Below are 15830 nucleotides of genomic sequence, written 5' to 3'. Positions count from 1 at the left end.
CAGGAGCATCTAAGTTATTTTTCAGCATATTTTACAGTATGATTAGTCAGTGCTCAGACAAAAAGTAGAAGGCTTATACACCCTTTGTTTTATTAGTATCATGAAATTCATACGCCTCTAAATGCCCCAGAGGTACAAAACCTGTACTAATCACATTCCCAGTTGACTGATTTTTGTATATATTCCTGATCTAAACTCACTAGCTTAAACAATTCTTTACAAATATCATGAAACAGAATAAACGTTCTGCCTTGTTGGTGAGCTGTTTGTGAAACCCTAATATTTTCAATGTGGCAGATAATCGCTTATGTTACAGATAGCTGCTACCAAGCTTGTCAGATATCAGTAACTGTTAGAAATGTGTGACATTTAAGTTAGGCAATCTGTCACCTTGACTGAATGAAAAGCCATTCCCTCTAACACTGCAAATTCAAAAGGCAGAAATGTTTTGCTGTAGTTAGATCGCCTTGCTACTGACAGCGAGTCCTAACGTTCAAGGCAGAACCAAAATAAGCCTAGAGGCATGAGCCAGAGGTCACTGGCCGCTGTGGGACCATTTCTGAGAAGAATGGGCACAGTGTTCACATTAGTCATATCTCAAAAGTTGTGCACTTTCTGTCACCAGGCAGGTGCTCAAAGCATGTGAGCGTGCTGAAACAAACACAGCTGGATTTGTGCGAGGTGTCATGCCAGCTCTCTGCTCTTCCCAAGGAACTCAAACACCATAAACACATCTAAGACAACTTGCAACCTGGATCATACATGTTGCTTATTTTTCTCCTCTGGGACTTGTCCAGAAAGAACAAGTGTAGCTGTCTTAACGCAACCCTAGCAAAACCTTTCCACTTTCAATATTATCTGTGCTGTGCCTCTATCATTTAGCAATATTTACAATACATGTGTAGTGATCACATCTTTCAGCACTGCAATGAAGCTGGGTCTGGAATGATGATAAACAGATGTTCACCAGCCTGTGGCTACTAGAACATTTTTAGGCAACAAAGGAAGTGCTGGATCACTCTCAGATGACGCTAATGCAATTTTGATGACAGGGAATTTGGGGCGAAATGCTTTTCTTCCGTACAACAGTGCATTGAAATACAAGCAATAATGTCAGATTTCTTGATTTTTTTTTTTTTTTAAGAGAACATTAACTTTCAATCAATATGCCCTTTAAATGTTCTTTTGTTGGGGCTCTCAGCCATTTCATTCTTTGACTCTGCAAGGGAACTTTGATTAAAAGCACTTTGGGGAAGAATATACATTTCTGAACGCACAAAATGCAGTTGTTCTCCACTTAGTAAACTGTACGAAGGAAAATATTTGCAGTATCTTTGCTTTCACCACTTTCATATGAAAAATAACTACTCATTGTTTTAATTACTTTTAAAATGGCTTAAAAATAGTGACTCCTTTTAAATCCAGTTAAGTTTCTGCCATAAAACCCTGAACCTGTCTTCTGAGAATAGTTATTCTTTCAGGTATCCAAATCAGCTTAAGAATGAAAGTCCAATTTTAAAACTGATTTTAGGTGGCCAAAAATACAAATAGGCACCTAATCACTTTTATTCTATATGGCCTCTAGTAAGAACCATGTCATGAAACGTTGATTAAGTGTTTGAAAGGTAGGTGTCTAATCAAAGTTGGACATCTAGGCTCCCCCTGGGATTGACAGTGAAGGTAAATACCTCCAAAGGCTACATCGTCCTACCTGCTGAAGAACAGGCTGAATCAATTTCTGGAAATGTCTTTTCTTGAACAGCATGAGAAATTCTTGATGCACAAACTTCTAAAATAAGAGATGAATCTCCTTCCTAATGTCTTCATGTCAAGATCTACTTCTGAAGAGCATGTTCAGGCACTCACTGCATCTCTAGGAATTGAAATACTTTTGAAAGCTTTCTGTAAGGCAAATGAAGTGTCCAGTTCTTGTCGTGAGGTTCAATTACTCCCCAAGCACATTGAAGTTTCAGGTGCTTTTCGAAATTATGTCTGTGGGGCAGATGTGTTCTTGGAATTCTTTTAGCATTATTTGTTACGATTAGGTCTCTTCTAGAAGTGAAATAGACCACGGACTAGTGGGGCAATTGGAAGAACTAGAGTTACTCATCTTTGAATGTTGTCACATTGCTCTATGGCATATAGGTTTGTCTGCAGGGGAAGGTGTTACTTAAGGAAATTTTGTCATTCTCTTTAGCCAAGTCACATTAATTTCCTCCCAAACTAGTTTGTTAACAAACTTAGAATCTAAGAGAAGATGAAAACAATAAAAGAGACATACCAGAGGAATCAGAAATAAACGGTCTGCTGTTTATTGTGGGTCTAAATGACTTCAGAAAGATGACTTCACTTGTCTCTAAAATTCAAATGCCCACTGCATAAGACTTTATATTGTTCCACAGGAAGTATGTTTTACCACTGGATCAAGACACTTCTGCGTGCTGTAAAAAAATGTTTTAAATGATGTAAGCTTACAATAAACAGCATAAGGAAAAAGAAAGAACATTTTCTTTTCAGTGTATCTTTTTTAACCCTGCCAAGGTTTCCCAGTGTAACACTTTTTTCTCTAAATTTTTTGAGCTCTGGCTTAAAGTTCATATTAGTTTAGGAGGGGAAAAGGGGGAACATAAATGAAGCAGGAATTCATTTGGGACACCCATAATGGAGCTATCAGCATAGACTATGATTAATATAGGTGATTATGTAGACAAAGGTATTATCTGCAGTTTGTATAAGCTCCTGAGGGGATTGTCACATTCTCTAGGTTTATTAAGCTTGAGAAATCTCTTCTACCTCAAAGGGGCACAGAAGAATTGTCATTTAAACTACTTTCAAGGTGAAATAATATTAGGCTTTCCAACAGTGTAGCTCAAGTAACATTTAAGATTCCCCTAATTATATCACACTGCCCTTAACAAAAAGCTTGCCAAGCCTACAGGAGAAACTGTTGAATGGATGGAGAGACCCTGCCAGGGTGAGAGCAATGAATTCAGTTCCTGTATTCTCCATACTGCTTCTTTTTTCCTTGTGGCAATACTCCAAGGGAAAAGGGAGACTTGATGTTTTGTCTATCCCTTTCGGCTTCCTCATCCTCATCATATCTTTCATCCTCATCTTCATCTTCACCTTCGCTATGGTGAGGGCTGGAATGCTGAGAGACAGAAGGTGATGGTGGCACTGATGAAGGCCTGGGGTACCTGAAACCTTCCGTCTGGCAGAGAGAGAAGTAAGTTGTATATATTATCACAGTGTTCCTCAATTGGTTGCATACAGCAATTTAAGGCTATCGACACTTCAAAGGAAACCAATGGTGGGATGTAAGCTAGACCTGCTCTGCACTCTAAAATTAAACTCCCTTGAGCCCAGATCTCCTCAGTCCTTCTCTGCCAGTAAGTACATGCTTGTATGGCAGTGATCTTTAGCCTGTGCCATAAACAATACGCTGCCCTTCCAGCACTGCTTTTTGCAAAATATGACTATCTTTATTGAGCCTTAAAACCATCAACATAACAAAATCCTTCTGTACTCTGTAGTCAGAATATGCTAATTGAAATTCAGAATTCAGTCTGAAGTTTTAAAACAGTTTTCTAGTTATAGTGTCAATATCTGCAAAACCAGAACCAAGCAAGGGGTTTTGGCCTGAGCCTCCTTTCTCCTTCTTATTTAAAAAATGAGTTGCTCTCTGGACGTGTCTGAAGGTTTGGTTTCAAATAACATGGTTCTTACATTGGATCTGAGCAGCCTCCCTTCTCAAATTGGTGCTAACGTGCACTATGCAAGAACTGTTTGAAGGTGTGCCTTTAAACTGACCCCTTGCAGTTCCAGCCACAGCCGCCTCCTCACATACCATGTTTAGATGAAGGCAATACCTTGCCGTGCTTTCCCTAGAACACCCTTTCCTAGCTTCCCTTCTATTTGTTTGTACAGAGCATCTCCATGGCATTTGTCAGAAGCAAAATTAGAAGCTGCCACTCTTCTAATAGGAATTTCAAGGGCCAGTTCCTCAGCTGGTTTAAAGTGGCATAGTTCCACCCAGGTCACTCTAAATTACCTGAAGAACTGTTCCTGTATTGCACCTGGTACCCCTAGTGTTTGCATCTGATACTATTACAACTCCTGACTGGAGCTTGGGTCTATAACTTGTTGAGCTTTTAACTATGAGTTCCTACTTCCCTTCAGTTAAAACAAAACTTGCTGACTCTCTTCTTTCTCTTTCTGTCACACACACACACACTCACACACTTTCTCTCTCTCTTTGTAAAGTAGCTAAAATGCAGATGAACTCGTCTCCAAAAGCAGGCTTTACCTTTGGTGGAGCACTTGGTTCCATCTCAAATTTATCTGGGAATGTTCTGCTGAGGGCCAGGTGTCTGGCATGTATGTAATACTGCAACACAAAAGAAAAACCTTTACAAGTCAAGGAAGTCTTGGGTAGATTTAAGCAGGAAAAAAGGAACATAAAATTAATATCTTCTAAATGATGATGCTGAACAAAGGCATCTTAGTTTTCAGCTAAGGAGGATCCAACTGATAAGGCTGTTATGAAGTAGTGAGCCATTCGTATTAGATTCACACTGAAGTAGAGTCTGGAACAGAAGCTGAATAAATTTTCTGTAAGACTAAGATGTATCAAGATGGAAACCAGCACTTGTCTCAGTCAGTGTAGTTCTTATTGAGTGGTAAGTATTCTTTATCCCTCAAGATAGAACTGGCTCTTTTTTAACCAGGAGAATTTACATCTTTAAGTGTACATGTGTATACGCATAAACTTTGGACTCACCCTTGCGCAGGAAGCATGTGTAATAGTTACAGAGAAGTAACATTTATGAGTTTACTGAGGCCTGGTAGTTAAGAATTTGGCAAAAATATTTGTGGATCCATTATAATCACAAGTCTCCATCACATGCACGGAAAAAATAGCTTGTTGTGTCAGGGTCATATGCTGTGTTGGGAACCATATAAACAGAAAGGTTCTCACACAGACATCAGAGCAGGACAAGGTCCAAAACAGTTACAAAACTGATATATGTACATCCACTTCTTTGATCCTGTGGACTTGAGAATACTGCTTTGCTACTGTCTTTTTAGTAGGTGGTACCGCAGTGTTTTCTATGTCAAATTAAAAACACTATTTTGCCTTTAAGGCACAGAGGTAGTTTAGGAGTGTTGAGGAGCCACAAGGCGCAGCAGCATTTTAGGAATAACAGGTAGGATTTTTGAAAAAATCCAGATGACTTTGGAGCACAAATCCTACTTAGTGTAGGGTTTCCAGCGTTGTCAAAGACACAAGCTTTTTACATTGTCTTTAGTACCAGGAGTACAAAGACCTCAGTGTGACTGGCTTCTGCTTTAACCTATTCAGTTAAGTCATGTCTCTCCTTACCACTGGAGAATGGAAGCATTACACTGAAATGTAAAGGCAGGCTTTGCCTTTAGCACCTTTGAGGGGTGCTTTTCAGAACAGGGATGCCTCCTTGCATTGTAGCATGATGCTGAAGACTGCTAGTTAGACCTGCGTGTCTGGAATTTTTAATACCTCTATCACATAGTTTCACACACCCTGCCTAGGTATCGCCAGTCCAACAGATCTGAGAGCCTCTCGGTTCGGTTTCTTTGGATGATCCTCTGGCGACGGGACTGCTGACAAAATCCGTACAGGAACTGAGTCAGCTGGTTGCATGAGTCATCAGGTGAGCGGAACCTCCTGTCAACTATGTAGATGCCTGAAGGACAGAAAAAAGGTGAAGATGAGTGGAACTGAAAATGGGATCTGACCTCTTATATTTCTATTCTACCTTCTGTCACATAGTCTTACAAACATTACATGTATTATATGTTCTTTTTAATATCAGAAGGCAGCTATAACTGGAACATTTGTTACTATTCTGATGGAATGGAAAGCTGCAGAGAAATATGCATTTTTTATTTTAATTTTCTTTACCTTTCAGGCTGAAATTCAGCAAATTATTCAAAACTCAGAGGTTTTGTTGTTGTTGTGTAAGTATGTCCAAAAGGATTTAGGAGTTTCTGGATAAAGACATATAGGTTTTATCTCCCATAATTTTTAAAATACTGACTGCTTAAAAAAAAAAAATCTAGTGCTTTCCAATTTTCAGTAGAAATTAGAAGTGTGGATGGTCAGAATCAGCCTGTAGGCGAGAGGCTGTGTTTTCTGTAGAAATACAAGTGTTTCCATAGAGATAGCTAACTCACATACATTAGTCGATATACAATTCTGGCAGAGAGAGGGCCGAGGTAAAGTTTGTCTCTGTGTAGTTTGTTGAGATCAATACTTTATTCTTGCCACCTTCCCTACACCAGGGTGTTGGGAAGAAGAGGGTACTAGACCTCAGCTATCTTAATGGACAAGACAGCCACACAACTACCTTAACTGAAGTGCCCAGTGTCCCCTAGGAATGTACAGTAAGTTATGTCAATGCTCACATCTATGTTTTGGCAGAGAAGAGCAAGTGACCTGTGTTCTCGGTCTGTGACCTTTCTGAAGGTCAAAGACATGTCAACCCAGGCAGGTGTAGCTATATTTTGCAACTGGCTCTACCCCTGCCCCTAGGTCAGGGCATAGCTAGTACTAGTGTGGAGCTGTCATTGCCTGATTGTGCAGACAAGCCAAGGTACTTAGAAAGAGGCCCTACGTTGGGCACATTTTCAATATTGTCTTCACACATCAGGAGCTGGCTACCCTCCTCCTCACCACATTCCAGTCATGAACCATTTCTAAACCTTTATGAGCAGATTCGTATTTCTAAGCAGGTTCCTTTTATTTTCACAGGTTTATTTTTTAGTGTACTTGATAATTTACTCTTTGTTTGGTGGGGGCAAGTTTCACAGGCCTCAAAGTCCCAGTACATCCTTCTTGGACTATTCAAAGAGAAGCAGATTTTCACTGCTTCTTTTGAAGGGCTCAAAGTGTTACACTGTAACCAGAGGCATTAAAGGGAAGTGCTGGGAGACTCCAGAGTAGTATGAGGAGTGCTGAGTTTGGAAGTATAAAGCAGACAAAAGGTTAATGGGAGACAAAAGAGAGAGAACCTGGAGAGGCTTTGGGTAAACATGAAAGTTTAAATGGCTTGTTCAACATAACGAGATATTCAGAGATCTGAATATATTCCCGCAATGAACTCCATTGCACTAGTGAAAGCACGAAATTGAGGAGTAACAGCACTGTTGCTGTGCTTTTTGCTTTCATAACTCAGAGGCGGTATTTTGATATGGTGTTAAAAAATTTACCATAAGCCGCTGGGTCAGCAACATGTTCCTGCATGAAACAGCCGAATCCAGAAAGGTTTGTGGTTACACTGGGAATGCCCATCACAGTACATTCAGCTGCCAAAAGAAACAGACAAGAAGCGTTTCAGGGCAATATGCTTTGAATGGTTTCACCTTGAGAGAAAAAAGAAAAAGAAACAGGCAGACAGAAGGTCCCATAACACTAGAGCTGCTCTGAAAATGTCAAGTGAAAACTATTATGCTTTGTTGTGGATTTGGAGAAAAAGAAAAAAGAAAGAAAGAAAAAGAAATTTTAAAGAGAAAATTTCGCACTGTTTTTGTGAACATATCTTTGTGTTTCCCAGCAGCTAAACTGAAAACTTTCTGGGAGTCCAGTGTTGAAACAGAGAACCCCGCTATACGGTCTGGACTGGTTGTTTTTAATTTTAAATTGAAGCCTGTTGTACACATATGTTCATTAGTTGTTCACAACTATTTACAAAACTGAATCTCTTAAGTGCCGGAGCATGTTAAACTTTGTATTTTGATATTAAGACAGCATGCAGATAAAGTAAATACTCTAGTCTTTGAAATGCTGAAAGCCATCTACATGGCCTTCATTCATATGACAATAAAACTGGTGTCTATAAAATAGAGCTATAAATCTACCTTAAAAAAAATCACTTTTTATTTCTGGGAGAATTAAATGGGTATCAACAAAGAATCACTTTTGCATTAGTAAAGGAGAGAAACTACCCTTTTAACTAGTGTAAATCACAGCTTTCCTCAAAACTTCTAAGTACCAGTCCAACTTTTCTGACCAGGTTTACTTTAATGTGCACTTCAAAATCATCCCTGGCTGTCACACTTTAGACCTTAGCTGAGATTAGAACAGGAAGAGAAATTGCTGGAATGCAAGACAGTTGTCTTACTTGGAACTGAATAGCTCTCTTACTTGGAGAGAAATAGCTCTGGAGAATGACTAAATTTGCAAAATTTCTATTCTGATTCATTGGCTTACAACAAATGCTCTTCGGAGGGGCCCCCCAACTTTCAGATGTGTTTCAAGACTACAGAAGGTATTTTGGAGGACATAAAAACCCCAGGCACCTAGGCTTTGATCTTCATAGGTATTCAAATTCATAGTTTGCACTGATTTCATCAGGTGTTATGTGCCTTTTGTGAATCTGGTCCAATTTTTTTAAGTCAGAAAGTACATGTTCTCTGTATCCTTAGAAATTTCCATTTAATTCTGTGAGATTCTCTACCACTGCATGTATTTGTGGTAAATATCTTAGATATGGTGTTACATAATTCTATCAAACTTTATTGTTATCTTGAACTAAATCCACTGAAGTATGTCGGCTGGTAGCATCACATTTCTCGCCCTACTTTTTTCAATACGTATATTCCTTTAAATCTTCTTTTAAAATCCTTGAACCAACTTAAGAATTAAGCTTAAAAAATGATTTTTTGTTCTAAAGCCACAGAAAATCAAAAGATTACATGTTAGTATGGGAAAGGGTCCAGCGCAGGGACAAATGTGAGTAGTTGTCAGTCAGTAGATGCCATTTTATACCACCTGGCCCCCAAATTTTGCCAGCAGTAAGACCTTTGCACTGTAGAGGAAACAGAGCCAAAAGAGTTTTTTCAGCACTCCAGAAGAAATTGGCTGCAAAGCTATTCTGCATCAACAGAATGGGTATTCATCTTTCGATACTGGTTAAGCGTACAGATTGCCTACCTGGAGTGTAACCCCAGGGTTCATAGTATGATGGAAATACACCAAGGTGGCAGCCTCTAACAAACTCCTCATAGTCCAAGGGCAGCAATGGGCTTGTCGAAGAAAGAAACTCTGGATGTAGGATCACCTGGATATTCAAAACTTACATTAGAGGTGAAAGAAAACCATCATCAATACATTTTAATTATCAATCAGCTTAAGCAATTTCTTCACTCTGGTCTTTTCCTAAGTATATGGGTAACACCTCCTTTGCCCACCTGTTATCTAATTCACTTCCCACACTAAAACGTATCCTGCCTGTGTGCAGTCTTGTCCTGGAAATAGTACGATAATGAACCCTTTTTCTGGACAGGTCTTCAGCTTTATCCTTGTTGATCAAAGAAGACCATGTGCATTGAGAATTATGCCTGAGGCTGTGGCATTTAGCAACATTAAATTGGTTCTCTTGGTCTGTTGTACCAAGATACAGAGTATTGGGATGTCTCGTTCCAGAGGAGGCCTCAGGAGGATACAGCACTTCTGAGCTTCACAGCACCCAACTGAAAAATAGGAATGCTTATGGTACTCAATGGATCTCTCAAGAACTGAGAGAATTTTGAAACCAGACATATTACAGCCCCATCATCACAATCCTGTGCCTAAGCTAACTAATCTTGCTCAAAGACAAAGCTTATTAACTTAGGCTAATGTCCCACTTTCAGGACCCAAGCTAATTCATCTGCATGACCCTGCAGGGCTTGGGGTCGCTGCCCCATATTCCACTGCTAAGTAGAGAAGTGCCTTGTGTATGCTGTCTGGTCAGCTTTGGGAGGAAGAAGTGTGAGGGAAGGGTTTAACCTTCTCTGGGCGTTTTTCCCCCACATAAAAATACTGCAGCCATTATTCCCTGTCAAGGATATGCTTTTATCCTTTCTTAATAATATAGTCATGCTACTCACTTGAGTAAATCAACACATTAATATATTCAACCAGTAAATGGGCTGTAAACTCATTATGCAAGCTTATTTGATCCCGGTGAATTAAATAAGGTTTTCCATTGGCATTGCTGAGGCTATTTTTCACATGCCAACTCTGTCTGCATGGATGTGTCATACATCTCTCAAAATGACTTTCCATTTGAAGTTTACAGAATTTTTGTCCATGACATTCACCTTATTAAGTATTAAGCCTGTTCATGCAGCAGGTAATTTTCCAGTGGTAATGACAGTTTTGTACAAACTTGACATATACCTAGCCAATCAAGTCTGCTGAGAAGCAGGAAGAGGTGTCTGCAGTGCTATATGCTATCTGCTTTGTAATGACTTCAAGCAGTTAATTCTGAGGAATTTTTTATTACATTTATATACAGTGCATCGTTCCACTCTACTTTTGTTACATCGAGTATATTATTACCATATTATGCTCTCAGAGCTCACTGGAGACACACACTTAGCAGAGAGCATGTTAAGCCAGGAAGAAGCAACTAGGCAATTGAGGAAAAATGTTTACTCAGTTATCATCATGGGTTCAAAAGCCAAAACACTGAGAACAAGCAATATGTCATTGTCAGATATACTAGGGATCTGACTTTAAAGAAAAAGTTTGGAAGAGGAAGAATTTGCAATTTTAGGTTCTACTTTGAATAGCTAGATGGTGAGAGAGTCATAGTTAACAGAGAGAATGTCAGAGATTGCCAGACCAAAAAAAGCTTTGGCAGACTTGTGAAAGTGGGAGCTGATCATTTCTGTGGTCTGGCAAGATACACGTGGAAGTAAGGAAAGGCTTTATTTACATACATTTAGCTTCAATGATTGATGTAAACATAAGCACAGCATGAACAGGAAGTATTTCTGCTCAGGATCAAAGCCTTGGTTACCTTCTACAGCAAAAGCTGAGTGTCAGGGTGCTGTTCTTAAGCGATGAACTCCAGAAATGTCTGTGCTCTAACTCTGGACCTCCAGTTTTAAGCAAATGAATCTATTACAGAGTTTTACATCTGGGTGCAAATGACCTGTGGCACTTTCTGGATTTCAGGATTAGTAGCTCCTCATTCAGTACAGGAGGCAGCAATGAAAACAATTCCCTAACATCAGATTTCTAACTTGAAATTAACTTGGTTAAACAGCAACTGAGGGTATCTGTGAAGTGACTAGTTGTTATTCCTGGAAAGGGAGGAAGAATGAAGAAGTACTCTATTAGTACAATACTGCCTATCAAGAATTTGACTGCACGCCCCATGCTAATGATCCAGACTGTTTAAAGAAATTCCATTTTATATCTAAAATGAAAATGGCAGAATGTACCTTTACTCTGTCTGTCCGGTTATTGAAAAGGCCAATGCGTCGGATGGTATTGAGGATTGGATCATTGCCATCGTCAATCATGTTGTGAGTGGTCACTGGAGGCAGACAGTGTCGCTAAAGAGAGAAAAGGCAATGCATAAGCCAGACAAAACTGTCGGCAAAGAGTCCTGTTACCATTTTCTAAGGTTAGTGGAAGACAGTGGGAGATTTTGTCATTGACGTGGATAGGTTCTTACCCTTTCATTTCAAGGTAAGAAAGGAAAGTTATGGTCATATAATGTCTTCTATATAACTAAGGCCACAAATGAGACCATAAAATCTGTCACAGGACGTGTTTAATTTACCTCAAAATAAATGTATTTGTACCAACTTTTAGAAAGGCCTACCATTAAAGGTTCTTAGTCAATACGTTATGTCTCCTTCAGAGATTGATTTTACATATTTAATAAAAATGGAAGAATCCAGGCTTCAGGAACAATGCAAAGTTCACACTTAGTGCAGAAGAAAAGAATTAGGAATTTTGGTGTCCTGCATGTGACTGGGGGAATATCCATGGATTCCCCAGAAGAATTAGTTTGGGTCATACTCTCATTAAAAACGCTCACAGCTGATCTTTAAATGTTACCGATGAGAAGTATATTTGCTGAAAACTTTTTTTATCAATGCATGCCTCTCACTATATGTCATACACAATCCTTGTACATAGTCATGTTTATCATTTATACTAGATGTTTGTGTAAGTAATACATTTTCTGACCTGAGTTGAAAAGATGGCTCTTTTCATAATGGTTATATCATCTCGGTCAAGAATCTTGTTCAAGTCTGGAATTTCTCCTCTGCAGAGGCAACACAGAGCCTATTTTACCAAATGACTTATTATCAGTTGTATAAAGAAAATGAAGAAACAGCAAACAAGGTCTGATCTGAAGTCTGCTGATGTCAACATGAATCTTCCCTTTGTTTTCATGGCCCTTCTATATTTCCTACATTTTGTTCTCCCATATGCTTGCTGACCTTCCAGTTAGCTTCCAAAAATGCTAAAGAACTCTTTTTTTCTGTTTTTCAGACACACCTTGTTTTTGCTGAAGTTCCAGTCATCTCATCTGTGCTTTGGGTCATTCACTTCCAACTGTCTTTTGAAAGGATATGACTAAGCCACTAATACATACTACTTTGTCTCTGGTGCTTTTTTAAGCTGAGGTAGCTCATTTTTGACAGTGAGTAAGCCTTTGTGTTACTTAGACATCCCCCATGTCTCTTAAGATTCTTTCCACAATGGGGTGCTAGTACCTTTAAGTTTTTTCTCTGTGATTTGCCCATTGAACAAGTAACCCGTATATGGAACAGAGGGCCCCATATCCTTCTCCTATGTCCCTCCTATGGATGTCAAAATTTCTAACATGAAGAGTAGAAGCACAGAAACACCACAGGTAAGCCAGCTGAGTATGTGGCTCTGCGAGGCAGAGCAAAGTAACTTATACACTCACTTTAACAGGGCATTGTAGAGTTTCTTTCCAAACTTTTCTTTCACAGATTGTGCAGTGTCCCTAGGAAAATAAATAAATATATGTATAAAACAGGAGAATCTAGGACAAAGACAGAATAAAAGACATTCCTGCTTGTTGTGGTTTAACCTCAGCCGGCAACTGAGCACCACACAGCCGCCGCTCACTCTCCCCCCACCCCGGTGGGATGGGGGAGAGAATCGGAAGAGTAAAAGTGAGAAAACTCGTGGGTTGAGATAAGAACAGTTTAATGTTCTTGACAATAATTGAAATAAAATAAAATAAAAATAACAATAATAATAGAATATACAAAGCAAGTGATGCACAGTGCAATTGCTCACCACCCGCCAACCGATGCCCAGCCAGTCCCCGAGCAGTGGCCCCCCCGGCCAGCTTTCCCCAGTTTATGTACTGAGCATGACGTCACATGGTATGGCATGTCCCTTTGGCCAGTTTGGCTGTGCCCCCTCCCAGCTTCTTGTACACCTCCAGCCTTCTCAGTCGGTAGAGCATGGGAAGCTGAAAAGTCCTTGACTAGTGTAAGCACTACCTAGCAACAACTAAAACATCGGTGTGTTATCAACATTATTCTCACCCTAAATCCATAACACAGCACTGTACCAGCTACGAGGAAGAAAATTAACTCTATCCCTGCCGAAACCAGGACACTGCTGTTGGAAATTAAATTGTGCTTTCATGTATACTGATGGAACCAAGAATGCAGAAGCAGACACAGGTCTGGTTCTCAAAGCTCTTTTATCCAGCCAGCAGCCATACTGATGGGTTTCAACACAACTGAGGATTTGACCTGCATCCAAAGATGAATGCACTGTGAAAGCCAGGAGCAGACCTCACTAGTGACTACTTCTAATAATTTGCTCTGATCAGTAGACCACACTTCCATCTCAGCTATGAAAAAGAGAGCATATATATGATTCTACATAGAGAAACATGATCATTAACATTGGACACTAATCAAGACTGAGAGGTCTCCACTTTAACTTGATCTAGTATAAAGATGTAAGATATAAGAGTTAAACAAATAAAGATTTTAAAGCAAGCTTCTCCCTTCACTTTCTGCCCTATTTCCTAATTCAAAGACTTTTGAAAACAAGTGTTAGACTAAAAGGTAGTTTGCCATAAATTACTTTGCAAACCAAAAAACTTCACAAAAGCTCAGGCCATGTTTTAAGCTAATAATAAAGCCTGTGCCAGACAAATGTTATATTTTAGCTAAGAAAGAACTCCAGCGAACAACTATTCTAAATGCAAAGAGCCATTTATATTATCCTGCCCCTAGTTGAAATAACTTGAAAGTACAGCTGGAAGTGCTGTTGTCAAAATAACAAATGCACTCTCAATTTGAGTAAAACACCCGCTTCATGGAACTTTTCCTGCCTTTCTGATTTCTAAGAATTATACTTTGGGCTAAGACAAAACTTGTTAAGTGAAATCCTAAACTTTACCAAGCTGAGAATCCACACACCTGTTTTCAGTTGCTCTCTCCCAACTCACATAGACACAATAGTGGATGAGTTAATTTTGGATGAGTTGTAAAGCAGCTAAATGTCAAACGAAATTGATCCAAATCCCAGCAAGCTAGTCCCCTCATGACTATATTTTCATAGACTCATGCCATGAAAAATATCCAAAACTTAACACATATGGGATAGACCGCTTTTTCAGAAGCAGAGGAAACAAGGGATTTTATATCCCAGATCAACCATCGTCTATTCCTTATAAGTGCCAGCCTCTTCTTGTATTTAATTTCTGTGACAACCTTAAAATTCTCTAATATCATTTTGTAATACTGATATCAGGTGGTTTTATCCAAGAGCTCCAGATTATGACCATGATAATGCTGCACATGATGATGCAGACGGTCTTTTGCTTTTCACAGAACACAGTGGGAAGAATAGCTGGAAGCAGCATTTTTTGCATGATTTCACATCTTTAGGTTTACATTTACTGTTACTATTGTGCCTGCATTACTGAGTACCAGAGAAATAACCATGTAGTAGAGATACAACAGGGAAAAACCTTTACATATTTCATTTAATTTAAACTTTCCTAATATCCATATTATTTATTTAATATGTACCTGTTGTATTATATTCAAACATTACATACTTTATATCAAAGACAAAGCAGAGGCCAAAAGCACTTGTTGCAAGCATGGCTGTTTCTCACTGCACTCACATTTTCCTATAGTTCTTGCGTACTGAGTTCTCGTGTACAGAGTTCTCATTAAAAACTCCGGCTACGTTAACCCGCTTCAGCCATCTACAGTTTAAGCTAGTTGCGCAGATCCTCCACACACCCACAGAGGGTGACAGCTTATTTCAGAGGATGATTCCCTTCACTCATCTTAGACACTTCCTGAAGTGGTATAGGATGAAACATCATTTGGAGCGAACCATCATTCTCCACTGGCAGCGAAGGCAGCTCAGATGCATTACTTTTAGGAAGCCAGAGTTGAACAATTAATTCCAACCTCTACATTTTTGGTACCTGTTTCCAGAGTGGTAACCAGGTAGAATGTTTCCTGTAAGTCCCAAGAAGCTGCTGTATGATGACTCCAGAGATATTCTAGCGAGTAGATAGATTTCTCATATCTGCCTTCTTTTCCAGATATGGCAAAAACTAAATGATTTCAATGATCCTTGTTAAACTATTTCTGTCACTGTTTTTGTGCAAGTTTAGTATCTGTTGATCAAAGACTTCAGCTTGATCACTGACATCCAGAAACTGAGCCAGAGATCATCTGCTGGAAGCAGTTAATGAGTTAACAAGAAAAATAGTATCCTTCTCGTACACAGTGCCTTTCATCTACAGATCTCAAAGTCATTTAGATTTCTATCATTTTATAAATATAGAACTGGCATCAGAAAGAGGTTAAGCACAGTGAGACGCAGGCATAAAAGCAGAAGCTAGGTCTTGTGGGTTTTAGTCCCTTAGCTTTAAGACCAGCTTCCTTACTTCTGCAACAGTTTAACCGCTCTAGCCCGCTGATAAGGTGCACATTTCCATTTCCCTGCTTAGATAATTAATCTGTAAATACGTTGAGTGAAA

At 39.3% G+C, this 15830-nt stretch overlaps 1 protein-coding gene across 3 annotated transcripts in view; it reads right to left on the bottom strand.

The window, feature by feature from the left end:
* Positions 1-2295: 2295 nt before the first annotated feature.
* The window catches only part of GYS2 (glycogen synthase 2), a 49991-nt gene continuing 36456 nt past the window's right edge, over positions 2296-15830 (bottom strand). Inside the window, exons 9-17 of one of the 3 annotated variants that reach the window (XR_012994474.1) lie at positions 12741-12800; positions 12011-12089; positions 11254-11367; positions 8972-9098; positions 7249-7344; positions 5560-5723; positions 4307-4387; positions 2937-3211; positions 2296-2441 (exon numbers count right to left, since the gene is read on the bottom strand). Coding sequence is in view for 2 of the 3 variants with exons in the window: in XM_076328768.1 (XP_076184883.1) it covers positions 2990-3211; positions 4307-4387; positions 5560-5723; positions 7249-7344; positions 8972-9098; positions 11254-11367; positions 12011-12089; positions 12741-12800 (943 nt within the window). In the remaining variant the exon portion in view is untranslated. Of the gene's footprint in view, positions 3212-4306; positions 4388-5559; positions 5724-7248; positions 7345-8971; positions 9099-11253; positions 11368-12010; positions 12090-12740; positions 12801-15830 lie in introns of all 3 variants that reach the window. The other 2 variants (XM_076328769.1, XM_076328768.1) reach the window with 2 other exon arrangements.

This window comes from Aptenodytes patagonicus, chromosome 1 (genome assembly GCF_965638725.1).
Source record: "Aptenodytes patagonicus chromosome 1, bAptPat1.pri.cur, whole genome shotgun sequence".
Taxonomy (NCBI): domain Eukaryota; kingdom Metazoa; phylum Chordata; class Aves; order Sphenisciformes; family Spheniscidae; genus Aptenodytes; species Aptenodytes patagonicus.
The sequence above is the reverse complement of the archived record's forward strand: the minus strand, read 5'-3'. Positions and strand labels throughout refer to the sequence as shown.